At 36.8% G+C, this 17,610-nt stretch overlaps 1 protein-coding gene across 3 annotated transcripts; it reads right to left on the bottom strand.

Annotated features, from left to right (window-relative positions):
- Positions 1–1,053: 1,053 nt before the first annotated feature.
- DUS4L (dihydrouridine synthase 4 like) lies at positions 1,054–17,546 on the bottom strand. 3 transcript variants are annotated; one of them, XM_038562702.1, is made up of 8 exons: positions 17,370–17,546; positions 17,040–17,139; positions 12,407–12,543; positions 8,104–8,225; positions 4,907–5,024; positions 3,734–3,856; positions 2,399–2,625; positions 1,054–1,670 (listed from the first exon to the last, which is right to left on the bottom strand). In XM_038562702.1, exons 3-8 carry the CDS (start codon positions 12,520–12,522, stop codon positions 1,423–1,425), a joined length of 954 nt encoding a protein of 317 aa, XP_038418630.1. In that variant the 5' UTR covers positions 12,523–12,543; positions 17,040–17,139; positions 17,370–17,546; the 3' UTR covers positions 1,054–1,422. The 3 variants fall into 3 exon arrangements, with proteins under 3 accessions (XP_038418630.1, XP_038418629.1, XP_038418631.1); XM_038562701.1 differs by lacking the exon at positions 17,370–17,546 and having other exon boundaries at positions 17,040–17,354; XM_038562703.1 differs by lacking the exon at positions 17,370–17,546 and having other exon boundaries at positions 16,941–17,354.
- Between the last annotated feature and the right edge of the window lie 64 nt (positions 17,547–17,610).

Consider the following 17,610-nt stretch of genomic DNA (forward strand, 5'->3'; position numbering starts at 1 on the left):
CATGGAGCTGGATATGGGGCTCCATCCTAGGACTCTGGGATCAGGACCTGAGCGGAAGGCAGATATTTAACCCACTGAGCTACCCAGGCTTGAATTAAGCAGTTTTAGATAACCGTTTCCTTATAAAGTTTTCATGTTGGTAATATAGGCCAGTATCTTAATTATGAAACGGTTTTAATAACTGAGATACTGAATTCCTGCAGTGGCACATTCACCAACAACAAAATTCTCTTAGTAACACTCCCAGACCATGGAACTATAAAATTAAAATTATCAAAAAAATTATTATCAACTGCTGGGAAGTGTAAAAATAACATCATAAATAAATAAATCACGGGGATCCCTGGGTGGCTCAGCAGTTTAGCACTTGCCTTTGGTTCAGGGCGTGATCCTGGGGTCCTGGGATCAAGTCCCATGCCCAGCTCCTTGCATGGAGCCTGCTTCTCCCTCTGCCTGTGTCTCTGCCTCTCTCTCTCTCTCCGTCTCTCATGAATAAATAAATAAAATCTTCAAAAAATAAATAAATCACTAAAAACAGCATATGAAAATTAGGTTTTTAAATTAAAATTCTCTAAGAAATATTTCAAATATATAATCAGCTCCAGATTGGCTACCAAATTTTTTATATATAAAATGTGGGAGACTAAAATTAATTTTTGTCATTTTAGGTACAAGTGTATTTACCAAGCAAGATCTCAATCTTCTAAGGATCTAGAAGACTTGAAATGTAACAAAGTTAACATCATTTAGAGTTTCATGGATCTTATTAATTTTAAATCATAGAAAATATCACAGATATTTAAACTCATACAATTTAAAACAATTTAAATAAGTTACATAGAATTTAAAACACATACCTGGAAGTGTCATTCATGAATTAGGAAGTACCAGTTTGATTTTCCAATTTGAATTTTTAATCTAAGTCCTGAAAGTAACTTTATACAGAATTCTTGTTCCTTTTCATTTTATGTAGAAGTTGGCATTTGTTCTGTCACTTTGCACTTATTTTCAAACATGCTTCATGTTGACTTATAAATACTATTAGACTCATACTTTTAGTATTAAAATAAAAAATTTATTTAAAAATGTTAAAAACACAATTCCTTTAGGAAATTTTTTTTTTTTTTAAATCCATAATAGGATTCAGAACAATATTTTGTCAATGTTTGGTAGAGTGACCAGGATGTTTGCTCTACCTGGGGTCTTCTTTACAACTAAATTTTGTTTCCATCCTACAGATGTACTGAATCAGAATCTCTGAGGATGGGGTCTAGGACTAACTTTTTAAAATGTTCTCAGGGCACTGTTTTTATGCTTATGGGGGAGAGACACTGACTTAAAGTAAAAACCAAAATGTGACCTTGGGTGGTTTCACTGTAGATATAAAGTGAAGTAAATATTAAAATACTTTAGGAAGTCCAGTCAAATCCCATAATGGTCTGTAAGGTAATCTAAAACTGCTGATGTGCTTGACAAAGCATTAAACACTCTTTTTTCCTGCCTTGAAGTTATTTTTTCCATCATGTACATTAAATGTTGATGGAAACACATATAAGGAGTTCCAAGTTCAAGAGCAATGTCAATCCAGTCCCAGATGCACTGCAGCGGGGTTTCGTTATAGCCAGCAAACATGGCAGGGTTTGCTAAGAGTCCTCTTGCAACCATCACACCTATAAAATAAAGCATATCACATTTGTTCACACATTAAGAACTCACAGGTTATGAGGTCACACTTGAAACAAACTGACAATATTGAAAAATAAGTAGTATTATAAGGTTTCACAATACCCACATATTAGTATAACTCAATTACAAAACAATTTGCTACATTTGTAAACTAAGAATATTTAAATGTACTTACAAGAATTAAAAACATTTTTTTTTAAGATGTCTATATTAAACAATTAGTCTCTGGGGATTTTTTTAACGGTTAATCCAGACTGTCATAAATTGGGTTTGCTTAAAGTTAAGTTTATCCACATTGTCCCATCTAGCAATAGTTATCACAGATTTTGGTGCACCAATAATCCAAGGGAGTAATAAAACCACAAGAGTATGTAGCTCCTTTGACTTCTAGGACCACTTTGTGTTCACTAATTCTCATCTCTATTTCACAAATAGGCTATCTGGAAGATAGCCTTCTTAACTGGTCATTCACTGGATATGATGGTGGCAGAAAGTAACTGACTTAATTTATCCCAATTAAAACAATATACTGCCTATATGTAAAAGAGTTAACATAATTTTAATGAACTGTTTAGCTTAAATCAGTACAACAGAAAAATATGGCTCCATTTTAGAGACAAATAATGAAAAATCACTTTAATATCACTCTCCTATTCCAATTTTTTTTTTTTTTTTGGCTAATTAAAATCAAACTCAAGTACTTCTTTCTTACCATCTGTCCCAGTAATATGCCACACATTTTCTGCTTCTTTTAAGCTTCTGATGTCTCCGTTAGCAATTACAGGTATAGACATGTTTTCCTTAATTATTTTAATGGCCTCATAGTGAACTGGCTGATGTCTTTCTTCAACAGTTCTTCCATGGACTGTAATCCAAGAAACTCCTGTTGCCTCAGCCTTTCGACAAAGATCTATAGTTCTTGTAAGGTCATCATGGATCCTGTCATTTCAAAATTACATGTCTATTCACCACATGCAACTTTTTTTTTTTTTTAATTTTTATTTATTTATGATAGTCACATGGAGAGAGAGAGAGAGAGAGAGAGAGAGAGAGAGGCAGAGACACAAGCAGAGGGAGAAGCAGGCTCCATGCACCAGGAGCCTGACGTGGGACTCGATCCCGGGTCTCCAGGATCGCGCCCTGGGCCAAAGGCAGGCGCCAAACCGCTGCGCCACCACATGCAACTTTTAATGCTAAAATTAATAGCTAAATAAAATAATATTTCATCTGATACATTATTCAGTTAGCTTTGCTATATTATCACTACATGCCACTATAAGAAAGGTTTTGTTGAGATCAGTTCCCATTTAAGACTTTAAATTTAGCTATTTCACTAATGGCAAAAATAGGATGACAAATTTTACCTTACCTAATGCTTCACCCTTTTGGCTTTGATAACTGAAAAACTCATCAAGTACTGTCATAGAGGGATGGAAAAATGGTATCCTAATACCTGCTATGTATCCCCCAATCCATGAGTAGGATAATATATTATGAAATGTGTTTTTAACCTGTCACCCAAAAACCTATTCCAGGTTTATTTTCTTTTCATTGTGAAATTTGATTGCAAATATTACTCTACTCTTGGTACCAGGAATGTTTCTCATTATTATTATTATTTTAAAGTAGACTCCAGACCCAGCATGGAGCCCAATGTGAGGCTTGAACTCATGATTCTGAGATCAAGACCTGAGCTACAATCAAGAGTTAGAAGCTTAAATGGCTGAGCCACCCAGGTGCCCCTCGCAGCATTATTAATTAAGCAGTCCATGAAAAAAACTGAGGGTTTCTTTTGAGGGAAAGTTTTTAATAATAAAGGGATGTTTTAATTTCTATTAAAAATACAAAAATGAAATCGTTCTGTTATTTTTATAAATAAAAATTATATGGTACACAGTCATTTACTAAATGTCTTGTTTCAACATTTCTATATACTAGCTACCAATTTATTAAAGATGGATACTTCCACACTCTTAGACAAAAGGAATATTATTTTATTTCCTAAGTAGTGGAAAATTGTGTCAGTAGATTAAAATATTTTCTTTACCTTATTTTAATAGATACTGAAAATCTGGGATTTTCCACTTGATTTCTTACTTGTTTCACCATATCTCGAACAAGCTCTGGCTTGTTTATTAAGCAAGCTCCATAACCTTCTGCCATTGCCCACCTTTATAAAGCAGACACAACAACAAATGAATTGTAATTAGTCAGAATAGAAGATACAATTTTAAAAGCTCTGTAAGTGCATCTATTTATCTATCTTAGAGACCTGGAATGGAATCAGACTTTTATAATTCACAGATCCAACATTTTAATGTGGATCAATATGAGATAAGGAAAATATGTTCCCAGATCAAAAAGTACTTAGGAGAAATGGCTTTCATTGGCAAGTGAGAAAATTAAATTAAAATTCATTCAACCAAAACAGACTTAGGTATTTGTAGTTAATTGCAATTACTTCAGATTTTTAAAATTCCAAATTTGATGTTTATTGTACATAACAAGATGTTTTATTAATCTTAATAGTAGAAAGATATTTTTGGCTTACAGCATTCCAAGACCACTAAACAGCTTATTTAACTCTCCTAATGAGTATACAAATATGTCTAATCTGCTTGGATTATGATGCACTTAAAACCTTGATTTTATTCTTTGAACACATTTTGCATTATTGACAGATAATCTAACACAATGCTAGGAAGGTAGGGATATTATTATCAAATTAAGCATCCTATCAATACCCATTTATTTAGACTCAACCAAGTAACTGTGGTACAAAGAAAGGGTAACTATAAGGAGGTATTCTTACAGAGAAATTAGGAGAAAACAAGTGTCAATTTCTCAAATCATAGAATCACAGTTTCTTATCTGACATGGCAGTAAAAATTCATTTTAGGGACTGCTATAAATGTTCAAGTCTTCCATAACCACTTATGGATGAGGATCAAGGCAGATCCACATATAAAAAAATGTGGTAAAGTGAGACAAAACACTTATCAAGTGATCTATGGATTGTTTTAGCCATCAGAAAATACCTTTGCATATATTTCCCTACATAATATTTCCTTATTTTTTCCTGCTTCTTATTTGGAGCCCAAGTGCTTTAACTCTATCTTCTTTACTTTTTAATTCTTGGAAAACTGGAGAAATAGTTTACCATGTTCACATAGTTTTTTCTAATTTTTCTGAAAATTCTTCCAACTTCTTTGAGCTTTACCTCTGAGGGCAACCGCAGTTAATGTCTATGCCATTCGCATAAGGACAGACAATACGAGCAGCATCAGATAAAAGTCTCGCATCATTAGCAGCAAACTGAACAATCAATGGGCAATCACCTGATAAAATGAATAGCTCAACATTAAAATTCATAGAAACACATACACACACCATGAAACTCTTCATGTTTGTACAGGATAATGATTACTTTCAGCCTAAGAAGTATCTATTTAAACAAGATAGCATTAAACTAATCTTAAATATTTAAAATTAAAAGTAATTTACATTTAGTACAAATTCAAACAGTATGAAATTTGATAAAATGAAAACTAACACTCTTGATGAACAGATCTCATTTTCAAAGATGAGAATTAGTTTATTGTATTCCAGAACAATTTTATGTATACCTGTAAAATTTAAACAAACATGAACATTTTATGTACATTTCTATGCCTACTGCTTTTTCCCCCTTGATATATCTGGGAGCTGTACTACAATGTTATTTTCTTTTTAGTAGTGTATTCTTTTGAGTGGATGGACCATGCAGTGTACTTTTAGACTTTTTTTTGGGTGGCTTTTGCAAACAATGCTGCGATGAGAATACTATTACACACATGCTCCTCTGAGTATATTCATAGGGTAAATTCCCAGGAATGTAACTGCTGGATGGGCATCTAACCAACATTTTGATAGACATCACAGTTTTCTTTCAAAAGAAAGAAAGATGACAGTTTTTGTTTCCTCACAACTTTTTCAACATTGTATATCCAATAGAGTGTATTTTTATTTGTGGGTTTGCTCTCCATATTCTCTGTCCACTTTTCTATGTTACTCTTCTTTTAATTGTTCTTTATGTTATTATTTTTTAAATTTTTCTTATAAAAGAGCTTTATAAAAATTAGCTCTGCTATCTATTGTAAATATATACATACACACACATATATATTTTATATATTTTATTTATTTGAAAGAGATAGAGAAAGGGAGAGCACTAGTGGGAGGAGGAGCAGAGGGACAAGCAGACTCCCCACTGAGCTGGGAGCCCCACTCAGGGCTCAATCCCAGGAGCCTGGGATCATGACCTGAGCCCAAGTCAGGCGCTTAACGGACTGAGCCACCCAGGTGCTCCTCTATTGTAAATTATAAATATTTTATAACTATAAATATTTTCTCCAAGTTTTAGTTTGTCTTTGAGTACATGTGTGCTCCTTTCTTACACATAAATTTAAGTTTTAGGGATCCCTGGGTGGTCCAGTGGTTTGGCGCCTGCCTTTGGCCCAGGGCGCGATCCTGGAGACCCGGGATCGAATCCCACATTGGGCTCCCGGTGCGTGGAGCCTGCTTCTCCCTCTGCATGTGTCTCTGCCTCTCTCTCTCTCTCTCTCTCTGTGTGACTATCATAAATAAATAAAAAATTTAAAAAAAATTAAGTTTTAATATAGCACATGTGTCAGATATTTCTTAAGTTTTAATGGACATATTTTTCTCATCTTTCTTTGGGTTAGTGTTATAAATTCTGGACAGATGTATTTTAATTTTCCTAAAGTTCTTTTGAGGACCATCTATATGAGATACACTGGGTGTTTGCCAAAATGCAGATTTCTGAGCATCGTCCTACTTCCACTGATTCAGAATTTTTTTATTTTTTCTTTTTAATTTATTTTTACTTATTTTTTTGATTCAAAATTTCTATGGCGATCCACTGATTTATAGGACTAACATGAGATAGGAGAATATGCTTTTCCCTGAGGGTATAAGATGTTTTTTCCCATTATAACACAGGGAGTTACAGAATTTCAATTTAATAACCATTTATTGGTCTAATATATTTTCAACACAGGGCTAGAAGCTAAGGGTACGAACCGGTAAGAGGTTAATTCCAGACTTCAAGGAGCCCATAGTCTAGCAGACAGGCATACAAAGAGGAAATTATAATACAGCAGGATTAAGCCCAGTGAAAACCTTGTGAGCGAGGACAATAGTGGAGGGCAATCAGGCAAAGTCCCCGGCCACAAACTTTGAGAGCTGGATTAAGAAGCATGTGGTATCATTTGCCAGAGAGACATGGATCTGGGGTGTAGGCACGGCTGAGGAAAGGACATTCCAGGTAGAGAAGTATGAGAGGATGGGGCATGTTCAGGGACTTAAACAAATTAGTATTGCTACAGAATAAAGTTGCTGGGGCGGAGATGCCTGGGTAGCTCAGTTGATTAGGCCTCTGACTCTTGGTTTTAGCTCAGGTCATCTCATGGGTCATGGGATGGAGCCTCGTGACAGGCTCTATGCCCAGCAGGAAGTCTGCTTGAAAGATTCTTTCCCTCTGCCCCCTCACCCACTCATATGTGCAAGTACACTTTCTCTCTCTCTCAAAATAAATAAATAAATCTTAAAAAAAAAAAAAGGAATAAAGCTGGTTGGCTATGGAGAGAAACTAATGGAAGATAAAGCTGCAAAAGATATATTCAGAGTCTGGATCATGAGGAATGTCATATATTATTCATAGGTACTGGGATTTTTTTTTTTTAAGTAATCTCTTCACCTAACCTGGGGCTCGAACTTTCCACCCTGAGGTCAAGTGTCACATGGTTTACTGACTGAGCCAGCCATGCACAGTGACAGGTACTGGAATTTTACTCTTTAGGCCACTGGTTCTCAATCTTTAGCAAACTCAGAATCACCTGGAGGGCTTTTAAAAACAGATTGCTGGACCATATACCCAGAGTTTTTGATTCAGTGGGCCTGCGGCAGAGCTGGAAAATTGCCATTTAGAACAAGTTTCTAGATGATGCTGATGCTGCTGGTCTGGCGTATCACCCCTTGAGAACCACTGCTTTAGGCCATGAGCTGTCCAAGAAGGATTTGAGGCAGGGAAGAGATGTGATCAAATTTACATTTAGAAAGGTTCCTTTGGGCTGTTTGTAGGATGGTTTGGAATGGGGCAAGACTGGAAGCAGTGAGATAAGAACCTAATAGCTCAGGTGAGAGGATGGGGCCCCAAGGAAGGCTGACCTCACACTTAGATATATCATCCAGAGTTTACATGGCACTAATAAAAACATATGTTAAAAACTTATTACAAACATAAAGAACTAAAATATTTAAAAATAAAATCTCTGAATTGTGTTGTTTCTGATTAGACAGTTTTTTGTTTTTTGTTTTTAAGTTTTACAAAGTCAGCAAACTCTGGGTTTCACATACCTTGGTTTGTAGTAAATTCACTGTCTCGGGCTTTTATTGATCTGACAAAATCAGCAGCAACTATCATTGGTGTATAGCACAGATCACAACCATATTTTCTTACTAATGTTCTAAAAGCCAACCTGTGAGCATATAAAACTTTAATTAGGCATTTAGAAAACATCACAATCATATGTACTTCCAAGTTTAATTGTTAAATATTTATTAGAGGAAAGTCCTGCCTTTGAGAGGATAGAGTAGACATACTTTTCCCTATTCTGGCTGTTAAAAAAAGAAAAAAACAAGCCCAAATTGGAGTCATTTGCCACCTCCATGACTGCAAACCAAGACTTAATTACAGTTTCCCAGGAATGTGACCTTTTAAAGTCAATCTGAAATTTCTTGAACAGCAATAATAAGGTAACCTGCAGGATAAAAAAATTCCTGTTGTTCCTGTCCCCACCAAAAGATATCCTGGCCTGAACCAATCTTCCTTTTCTTTTGCTAATAACTTCTTGCTCTACCTTCCTTCCTATAAAAACCTCCCATTTTGTACAAATCCATGGAACATCTCTTTACTTGCTAGGTGGGATGCTGTCTGATTCTGAATTGCTTAATGAGGCCAGTGAGATCTTCAAATTTACTCAGTTGAATTTTTTTTTTAACATTGGTGACTATATAAAACAAACATAAGAAAACTCTGAAAGTTGGAGACAAGAAAACAGAAAGGCTAGTGACCTTGGGATATGAGGAACAACAGTGGTGAGTTTTTGCCTGGATTTCCTTTTTGCCTCAAATATCCTAGATTTGGCCCTAAAGAAGCTGGCAAGCCACAAATACCAATGAGTGAGACAAAAAGAGCCCCAACAAAAGTCAGCTCTGTCTGACCAAGGACTAGGAAAGGGGAAGTCTAGTAAGACAGAACAATTACAAACCAAACACCAGAGACAAAACTGTGGCCCCACCTCCAGAAGCATGTGTTGAGTGGGGAGCTTAGACTTCCACCTTTCCAAGGCTATAACAAACTTTTCTGACACACCTTCATAGTGGCGTCAGAGAAGGCCAGGTAGGGAACTGGGACTTTAATACTTGCTGGCCAGTAACTTTAATACTTTCTCCCTTCCCACTGTTAAATAGTATCAGAGGATGCTTGGTGAAAGGCTAGGACTTTCAATATAGTCCAGCAGGTACCAGACCATCCCCTTCATGGCTTGCCCCCAGGTTAGCAGTAATGAGGAGCCATTCCCCCTGCACCCAGAGTGTCAAAGGAGACCAAATAAGAAATCAGGACTTTTACTTTCACCTCCTAGTAGTGGGGTAGTGCTTTCTCATTTCTCTCCTGCTATAGTGATGGCAGAAAAAAAAAAGTTAAAACAGAAGGTTCAAAATTCAGAATCAATCAATAGAATCTACTCTGTTAAAAAGCTAAAAGAAACATCATGTAATTGTATCAATCAATATAGAAAAAGCATTTGACAAAATAATACTCATTCATGATTAAAAAAACCAAAAACTCAAGAAAATAGGAAGAGGGAAAACTTTCTCCACTTGATAAAAAGCATCTGCAAAAAACTTCTATAGCTAATATACATAAAGATGAAAAACAGAACATATTTCTTTTAGATCAAGGACAAAGCAAAGATGCTTGCTCTCATCATTCTTATTTAACATAGTGCTGGAACTTCTAGTCAGTGTATGAAAAAGAAATAAAAGGCATATGATGGAAAGGAAGAAATAAAACTGTCCCTATATGTAGATGAGATGATCACATAAATAATTCCAAGGAATTTATTTTAAAAATCCTCCAATAAGGAAGTTCAGTAAGTTTACAGGATACAAAATTAACATTAAAAAATCAATTTTATTTCTGTATATAACTGTGAATACATGGACACTGAAATTAATAGTATAATATCATTTACAATCGCTCCAAAAAAAAGAGAAAAATACTCAGGTGTTAAGTCTTCAAAACTCGTATAGCTCTTAATATGCTGAAAGCTATATATAATGATGATGAAAAAAATCAAAGATCTAAATAAATGGGAAAAACATACTATCTATGTTCATGAGTTGGGAGACTCAACATAGAAAGGAATTAAATTCTCCCCATATTTAATACAATTCTTCTGGAAATTCCAGCAAGATATTTTGTAGATAAAGACAAAATCATATTACAAATTATTTAGAAGGGCAAAGGAACTAGAATAGCTAAAACAATATTGAGAAAGAAAGATAAAGAAAAAAAAGAAAAATAAAGCTTGAGGAATTAGTCTACCTAATTTAATTAAATACTTATTATATAGCTATCAGGATTGTGTAATAATCAGGATTGTGTAGTATTGGTTGGGAGATAGACACATAGCTCAACAGAACAGGACAGGGAATGCAGATAAAGAGCTACATAAACATGTCCAAATGATTTTTGAGAATGATGCAAAAGAAATTCCATACTGGAAAGAGAGTCTTCAACAAATGGTGCTGGAATAATTAGACATCCACAGGCAGAACCAAACCAAACCCAAATAAAACACCCCTCAACTCTAAACCTCACATTCATACAAAGATGAACTCAAAATTGATTATGGACTTAGATGTAAAACAAAAAAATAAGACTTTTTGGGAAAAAAAAGGAGAAAAACTTCAGGATTACGAGCTACACAAAGTTTTCTTAAACTTGGGACATCAAAAGCACAATTTACAAAAGGAAAACTTGGTAAATTAGACTTTATCATTAAATAAAAAGGTTTTGCTCTGCAAAGACCTTGTTAAGAAGATGAAAAAATATGCTACATACTGGGAGAATATATTTGCAAATCACATATCTGACAAAGGAATAATCTAGAATATATAGAGAACTTTCAAAATTCAGTAGTAAAGAAAAACTCAACAACAACAAAAACCTGATTCAAAAATGGGCAAAGGGTTTGAGTAGACATTTCCTCAAAGATATAAACACAGCTAATAAGCACAATGAGATACCACTTTACATCCACTGGGATGACTATGGAAAAAACAATACAGTAAGTATTGGTGAGGGTGGTGAGGAATTGGAACTCTTGTAATACTGCTTGCTGGTGGGAATATAAAAATGGAAAACAATATGGACATTCCTCAAAAAAATTAAAAATAGAATTGTCATATGATCTAACACTTGCTGCTGGGCATATATCCCAAAGAACTGAAAGACATTTATATATCCATATTCATAGCAGTATTATTTGAAATAGCCAAAATGTAGAAGCAACCCAAGCATCCATAAATCAATAAATAAAATGGAGTACATACATACAAACAGAATATCATTCAGCCTTTAAAATAAAGGAAATTCTGATACATGCTATGACATGGATGAACCCCGAGGCTATAATGCTAAGTGAAATAAGTCAGTTTCAAAAAAGCAACTATTATATAATTTCACTTATATGAATACCTAGAGTAGTCAAGTTCAAAGAGTGAGAAAGTAGAATGATGGTTGACAGGAATTGGGGGGTGGTGGTGGAATGGGGAGCTATTGTTTAATAGGTGTAGAGTTTCAGTTTTGTAAAACAAAGAGTTTTAGAGATTGGCTGTATAACAATGTGAATGCACTTAACATTATTGAACTGCAAATGCTTAAAATGTCTAAGCTATATTTTACCACAATTGAAAAAATTCAAAAACCAACTCAATAGTAAAAAAGCAAATAATTTAACTAGAATATTGGCAACAGACATAAATAAATATTTTTCCAACAATATACAGGGGACAAATTAACATATGAAAACATTTCCAACATCGCTAGCTATGAAATGGATATTAAAATCATGAGATATCTCTCCACACCTATCAGATGGCTAAAACTAAAAGATGACATTATTACACATTGATGAAGATGAAGAGAAACTAGATCCCTCATATTCTGTTGGTAGAAGTGTGAAACAGTAGAGACACTCTGGAAAATTTGGCAGTTTCTTAAAAAAACTAAACATATAGTTATCACATGATCTAGCAATTGTAGTTGTAGGGATTTGATCTAGACATGTGAAGACTTATGTTCAAACAAAAACCTGTGCATGAATGTTTAGATTTACTTAATATCCTTTTATTTAATATCCACTATATCTTTATAGGTGGGAGTTATAAGCAGATATCTTTTTTTTTATAGATATAAAAAGTGAAGTTTGAAGGGGTGAATTGTTTACTCAAGACCATGCACATAACAGGCATACACCAGCATGCCAGCCTAGACATAATCCCAAAACTAGGTGTTTGATGATCCCATATGGTGGTCAGAGCACAAAAAGGAAATCACATCTTGGCTCATTAACCATTTACTAATACTTACTTTGAATATCGAACCATTGGGGCACAGACTTTTACCAGCTGCCCAGAATGAAGCATTTCTATTGGATCTTTTTTTCTTTCTTGACATATTGTGGTTGGTATGCAGTCACTCTTCATGAATACAGATTTGCTTCAAATCTGAAAAAGACAGTTTGCATAGAGAAAAATTACTTTCATTAGATGAATTCCCATCATTCTAACAATTTCAACTGCCAAGAATATGTATTTTTTTGTCAGGCTTGTGGGCTCAGGAATCTTTTTAGCTTTTTTTCACAGTATCAAATAGGATACTACAGAATCCTATCTCTATAAGTCACTGACAGTTTTTAGTACACTGTGAAATCATCACGTTTATATATTCAGTACAAATTATGCTTGTTCGTGTCAAACACTAACAGATTCAAATTCTATACTTAACTCATTAAAGTAACATTTTCTGCTCAAATTAATAAATGCTCAAGATGTGGAAAGCTACAAGTTTTTTTCTTAGCATAGCACGGCTTTTCATATTATGTTTAATATTTCCCATGTTATTTTGTTTGGTATTGATAAACCAGAGAATCTGATTTGAATAATTTAATGTATAAGACTGTGTATGTCTGGCACTTGAAATACCTTGTTGTATACAGGAAAGCTAAATGGGGTTAATCGAACAACTTGAAGTAGTTAGCATTTCTAAGATTTACTGGTCTATTTAATGTTTATTGTTATTCACAATTTCTATTCTTTGTATCTGGATCAGAAGGCAAACTTTTATTTAAAAATTTAAATGTGCTATCAACTAGCAAAAATTCTAATTATGATCATGTAATTGAATACATCACTTTTTTAAAAAGATGATTTTTATTTATTTATGCATGAGAGACACAGAGAGGCAGGGGCACAGGCAGATGGAGAAGCAGGCTGCCAGTGAGGAGCCTGATGCGGGACTCCATCCCAGGACCCCAGGATCACACCCTGAGCTGAAGGCAGATGCTCAACCACTGAGCCACCTAGGTGTCCCTGAATAAATCAATTTTATATCCAGATACAAGTGATTAAGTAGTTCCTAAATGTTTTTAAATTTGCTATACTTAAAATGCTGTCATTTCATAGGGTTGGCCGCTTTCCATATTCCAATGTTTGGCCTCAGTAACTTAGCAACAGATATGGGCAAACTTTAGGAAGGTCTAATTGCTCAACATGCAATTTTTTTGTTTAGCTCACCTAGAAAGTAGTTATAATCTAAATATAAGCCAAGAATTTCGACTTCTTTAGGTAGTATACAGTTGAAACAAGCTAGCTTTATTGACCAATGTTCAGTCTTTTATCTCTTTATAATTTTTATTTACTTACTTTAAAGAGTTTGAGAGAGTGTGAGTGAGCATGGGAGAAGAGAAGAGGGAGAGGGATGAGCAGACTCCGTGCTGAGCACAAAGCCCGATACGGGGCTCGATCTCATGACTCTGAGATAAGGACCTGAGTGAAATCAAGAGTAGGATGCTTAACTAAGACACCCAGGCACCCCTTACCTCCTTTTTTAAAGTAAAAATTTATGATTAGACCAATGTAAGCCCACATAAGTAAAACATAAGCAACAGAAAGGTAGTTCCTTTTCATGAATCAAGCCTGTTTCTTCCCTCTGGCATTTCATATCCTAACTATGCCATCCGTACACACTCTAGTCAGAAACCTGGAGCTTGCTCTCCACTTCTCCATGTCCCACAAGTGTGTCAACCGAGCAGTACCTTTCATCAAATCTCGAGCATTGCCGTAGTGTGTGCAATCATCCCCCATCTTGATTCTGTCTTCTCTGAATCCCAGAGATGATCTTACTTACTCACTACACCCTAGGTTCTCCTGTCGCCATGTGCACTTTTCATTATTATGGAGTATAATAATAACACATCCACTTGAGTTTTTGAGGGCATGGACATGTATTTAATCATACAACAAATATTAAGTTCCTGCTATGTGTTGGGAATACAGATGGAAATACATTTCTTGTCTTTAAAAATGTATTAGTTAGACATACTTACACAACATGGTAGTTCTAATACATGCACTTAGACACAATTTAACTGTTGTGGAAATAAGTGTCTAGAGAAATGAGGGAATACATCAACTGCAGAGGAGGGAAAGCTTTAGCTAACATATGTGGGAGATGGGGGGCTGTCCTACTGTCCTGTTACAGGGAGCAACATATAAAACCAGAGGCTTGAAAATGATGAAATAAACCTGAAGAATGAACCATTAGTAGTCCTGTGTTATCTGAGCATACTAGAAGAGGGAGAAGGCCTGTATAACCATGGACCTTTATACTAACCTGGAATAAAATCTAAATAATTTTATACTATAGGGCCTTGGTTAACCATTTTTCCACCTCCGTGGGTGATGTTTCATATGTGCCCAACATGCGTGTGCATATAACATACTTTCATACATAGCAGGTAGTTTTGGATTGGCTGTCTCTCCTTATATATGTGTAAATGAAACATTTCAATGGGAAAATGATATGACTGGATTTCTGATTTAGAAAAATTTTACTGAAAGGGGGAAGGACTTTTGGCAAAATATCAAAGGAGGCTATTGTAGTAAGCCAGTCCGATGCATACTGAGTGTCTGACCTGGGTCGCTAGGAATAAGAAATGAGAACCCACTTAGGAGCTATTTAGAAATAAAAATAAGCTGGCAAGATATTTAGTTGGTGGAAATCAGCTAAATTTCAGGACAGTGCATGTTGTATAGTATGAGAGAATTCTAGGATGATGTGCATGCTTTGGCTTTTGAGGCTGGGTGGGTGTAAGTCCAATCTATGAGACAGAAAATAAAGAGGACTAGGTTTTACCAGGGAAACAGGAGTTCACATTTGGGCACATTAAATTTGAGGTGCTCATGAGATTTCCAGATGGTGATGTCTCACAACTGCTTATACAGATATGATGCTCAGGAAAAAACTAGAGATAGAGACTGATGGTCTTTAACTTTTAGGTAATAAGTTGAAATGAAAAAAAATCAAGAACATGGACAAAGCACTTAAAGATGCCGTATCTGGCAAGAAATCCTTAGAAGCATCAACATTCAACTAAAAGAAAAAGAGTAATGCAAAGGAGACAGTGATGTGAATTCTGGAGCTGAGAAGAATAAACCTGAAGAGTGATATTCAAAGACTGAAGACGGGAGAGTATCAAAGAAAGAGGGGATAAGCATCTTAAACATCACAGAAGAGTTAAGTAAGGAAAAGACTAACAAAAAGCATCTAATAGCAACTAGGTCATTAGGAACTTCAGCAAGAACAATTTCATTCCCACTCATTCTTGTAGTTCCAGTACATGGTACAAAGGCCTCCCTCAATATGTATTTGCTTAATGAATAAATCAGTAGTTTTCAATCTTGGTTCTACATTAGAATAATCTGGGGAGCTTTTAAGACTCAGGATGCTCAAACCATACCCCAGACCAATTAAGTGTGAATCTCCGGGCTTACCATGCAGGTATCAGTGTTTTTTTTTAAATTTTTTTTAAAGCTCTCCAGGTGATTTCAATGTGTAGTTAAGCTTGATAAACAAATCCAAACTACCAAGCACCTGGTACCATTGTTTGTCTACATGGGTTTCTACCTTATGAGCTCCACTGGGACATGACAGGAATGGAGTCTTATTTGTAAACTCATGCTGGTGTGTACGGTTGGGGCTCAAAACTCTTCACTAAATGAATGAGTTTTACGCAACTTTTCTAGAACCTTCCCAAAGTAAAAGCTAAGGACAGAAAAAAGAACCCATAATTCAAAGATATTATTCAGGGCAGCCCTGGTGGCTCAGCAGTTTAGCGCCGCCTGCAACCCACAGCGGGATCTTGAAGACCCAGGATCAGGTCCCACGTGGGGCTCCCTGCATGGAGCCTGCTTCTCCCTCTGCCTGTGTCTCTGCCTCTGTGTCTCTCATGAATAAATAAAAATCTTAAAAACAAAAAACAAAGATATTATTCATCAACATTAAAGAATTCTTAAAAATTGTATTATGGATAATGAATTCTAGTGTGAGTCTGAGCACATTGCCCTGAGCCAATTCACGTGATTCATTCAGAACCAACAATTCTAGCCAGACTGTGATTGAGACCAAAAACACTAGGGAAAAACCTGAGACAAAGTCGAGGGAAAGCATAAGACACACGCTCACCGGACTGGTTTTGAGCATTACATGCGCAAAGTACTATTATAGCACCTTGTTGAAATACTATTAGCAGAAACGAGGGAACCATGTGGCTTCGGAATTGGTAAAAACTGGTTCTCTGGGCATAGGGCAAGTTATATTACAGATTTTTTTTAAAAAAGATTTTACTTATTTATTTATTTATGATAGACACGGAGAGGAAGAGAGAGAGAGGCAGAGACCCAGGCAGAGGGAGAAGCAGGCTCCATGTTGGGAGCCTGATGCGGGACTCGATCCCGGGCCTCCAGGATCACGCTCTGGGCCAAAGGCAGGCGCGAACCGCTGAGCCACCCAGGGATCCCCTATATTACAGATCCTTGTGCAGGGATGCTTAACCTTCTCGTACCAGGGTGGCCGACCCGTTAACTTATCAGTGTGCATCTCGGGGGCGGGGACCTCAGTGAATAATGCAGATGCATTAGCGGAGAAGATCATGGGAACTAACTTGATTCGGCAGCTTCAATACTGTTAGTTGGAGATCATGGAAAATCCGTCCGTTTGAAAGAGGAAAAAAAAAAAAGTTTGGCATCACCCCTAGCACGCGGCTGAAAGAGACAGGAAGAGGCGGAAAAAGCTCAAGGTCAAGGGAGGGCAGAGGATGAGTCCGCTGGGCTTTCCCGGGTCGGTCCTCCTTGTCCACCAGCCTTCGGCTCCCCCCAACTCCGTCCTCCGCGCTCATCCTGCCCCAGCTCTCCCGCCAGCGTCCACCCCAGGGCGGCCAGCCAAGGCGCGCGGCGCCCGAGGCCCCGGCTGTGCCCGCGGAGCTCCCAGAAACCTCCGCTCTCGCGTCCGGCCTCCGCCGGGAGGCCCCGGTTCCGGGTTGAATACTTGCACGGCCAGGTTCCCGCGCCCGCCGTCTCTTGGGCCGGGGGCACGACGGCACACGGCGCCAAGCCCGCCGCCTCGGCTCTCCGCGCGCGCCGGCTCCGGGCCCCGCGCCGCTGCTCCCAGCCCGAGATTCGCGCGGCGGCGGCGGCAGCGCCCGCGGAGCCGACTCCCCAGGCCGTGGGCGGGGC

This window comes from Canis lupus, chromosome 18 (genome assembly GCF_011100685.1).
Source record: "Canis lupus familiaris isolate Mischka breed German Shepherd chromosome 18, alternate assembly UU_Cfam_GSD_1.0, whole genome shotgun sequence".
NCBI lineage: Eukaryota > Metazoa > Chordata > Mammalia > Carnivora > Canidae > Canis > Canis lupus.

Bases quoted from the DNA above. Each gene is read 5' to 3' on its own strand.
- DUS4L (XM_038562702.1), bottom strand. From the start codon at position 12,522: ATGAAGAGTGACTGCATACCAACCACAATATGTCAAGAAAGAAAAAAA. The intron at 8,226-12,406 runs GTAAGTATTAGT...ATATGCTCACAG, and splicing joins CCAATGGTTCGATATTCAAA to GTTGGCTTTTAGAACATTAG. The intron at 3,857-4,906 runs GTAAAGCTCAAA...TGCTTTATAAAG, and splicing joins AACTGCGGTTGCCCTCAGAG to GTGGGCAATGGCAGAAGGTT.